This window comes from Neopelma chrysocephalum, unplaced genomic scaffold (assembly GCF_003984885.1).
Source record: "Neopelma chrysocephalum unplaced genomic scaffold, ASM398488v2 Primary Assembly neopelma1_80784, whole genome shotgun sequence".
NCBI classification, from domain to species: Eukaryota; Metazoa; Chordata; class Aves; order Passeriformes; family Pipridae; genus Neopelma; species Neopelma chrysocephalum.
This window is the reverse complement of record NW_020912209.1, coordinates 1998-3981: the sequence shown is the minus strand read 5'-3', so window position 1 is coordinate 3981 and position 1984 is coordinate 1998. Positions and strand designations below refer to the sequence as shown.

General features: G+C 53.1%; 1 protein-coding gene across 1 annotated transcript in view; it reads left to right on the top strand.

Moving 5' to 3' along the window:
* Window positions 1–223: 223 nt before the first annotated feature.
* The window catches only part of LOC113979462 (coiled-coil domain-containing protein 25-like), a gene marked incomplete at both ends in the record, with an annotated part of 3379 nt that continues 1618 nt past the window's right edge, over window positions 224–1984 (top strand). The window contains 2 exons of the mRNA XM_027706846.1: window positions 224–397; window positions 1057–1160. Coding sequence (XP_027562647.1) covers window positions 224–397; window positions 1057–1160 — 278 coding nt within the window. The remainder of the gene's footprint in view (window positions 398–1056; window positions 1161–1984) is intronic.

The following is a 1984-nucleotide window of genomic DNA, read 5'->3' as shown; positions in this document are numbered from 1 at the left end:
GAATCTCGGGGCTCAGGGCAGGGTCTCCCTTCCCCTTTCCTGCCTTTTCCATCCCCACATTCCATAAAAATCCCTCTGAGTGGATTCTGAATGTCCATCATGGAATCCTGGAATGGTTTGGATAGGAAGGGGCATTAAATCCCATCCTGTTCCATGTTCAGGGACACCTCCTGCTATCCCAGGTTGCTCCAACCCGGCCTTGGACACTCCCAGGGATCCAGGGGCAGCCACAGCTTCCCTGAGAATTCCAGCCCAGCCCCTCCTCCCGGGGAAGGACGATCCCAATATCCCAATTCCCGACCTTTCCCTGCTCTCCCCCAGGGCCAGACCGTGGACGACATTCCCAAGGAGGTGTTGATAGACTGTGCCCACCTGGTGAAGGCCAACAGCATCCAAGGTAATCCTGATTCCTGGGAAATGCCTGGGAAAGGGGGTCTGTTTCCCCACTTGGATCCCGGATCCAATTCCTGGGGCGTTTCCCCGTTAATCCCGTGGGATTTAGGGAAGCAGGTGTCGCTTGGAATTCCTGGTAAAGAGGGATTTTAAATCCCTGACGTTCCCATGAGCCAGGGAGGCCTTGGAACCTCTTCCCTCCCGTATCCCTGGAGCCTCCTTCCGTGGGCTCAATCCTTGGAAAAGCCCTTTTCCATGGGGAGATCCCGGGATTCTCCCAGGGAAGGACTTTTCCCTCTTCCTCCTCTTCCCTGCCCTGCTGGGAGTGTCTGGGACAGGGAGAAATTCCAGCAGGGATGTTTGGGACAGGGAGAAATTCCAGCAGGGAATTCTGGGACAGGGAGAAATTCCAGCAGGGATGTTTGGGACAGGGAGAAATTCCATCAGGGATTTTTGGGACAGGGAGAAATTCCATCAGGGATGTTTGGGACAGGGAAGGAGAAATTCCATCAGGGATTTCTGGGACAGGGAAGGAGAAATTCCAGCAGGGAATTCTGGGACAGGGAGAAATTCCATCAGGGATGTTTGGGACAGGGAGGGAGAAATTCCAGCCGGGATTTCTGGGAGAGGGGGAAATTCCAGGAATGTTTTCCTGCTTCCCAGGGTGCAAGATGAACAACGTGAGCGTGGTTTACACCCCCTGGACAAACCTGAAGAAGACGTCGGACATGGACGTGGGACAGATCGGATTCCACAGGCAGAAGGATGTGAGTGCTGGATCATTCCTGGATCATTCCTGGAAAATAGGTTGTTATCCAGCCCTGGGAGTGTCCAAGGCCAGGTTGGAGCCACCTGGGATAGCGGGAGGTGTCCCTGATCCAGGGGAATTAAATGAGCTTTAAGGTCCCTTCCCACCCAAACCATTCCAGGATTCCATGATAAAGGACACTTAGAATCCAGTCAGAGGGATTTTTATGGAATGTGGGGATGGCAAAGGCAGGAAAGGGGAAGGGAGACCCTGCCCTGAGTGCCAAGATTCCCAGGGGATCCAGTCCCATGACAGGGATTTTCCTCAGGCTCTGGTTTTGTGGGATCCAGTCCTGTGGCGGGGATTTTCCTCAGGATCTGGTTTTGTGGGGCTTTTCCTCAGGCTCTGATTTGTGGGGATTCTCCTCAGTTTTTGGGTTTGTGGGGCTGTTCCTCACTATCTGGTTTTGTGGGGATTTTCCTCAGGCTCTGGTTTTATGGGGCTTTTCCTCAGGCTCTGGTTTTGTGGGATCCAGCCATTTTGGTAGGGATTTTCCTCAGGATCTGGCCTTGTAACAGGGATTTTCCTCAGGCTCTGGTTTTGTGGGATCCAGCCCTTTGGCAGGGATTGTCCTCAGAATCTGTCCCTTTGGCTGGGATTTTCCTGAGGCTCTGGTTTTGTGGGATCCAGCCCTTTTGGCAGGGATTTTCCTCAGGATCTGGTTTTGTGGGATCCAGCCCTGTAACAGGGATTTTCCTCACGCTCTGGTTTTGTGGGGATTTTCCTCAGGCTCTGATTTTGTGGGGCTTTTCCTCACTCTCTGATTTTGTGGGGATTTTCCTC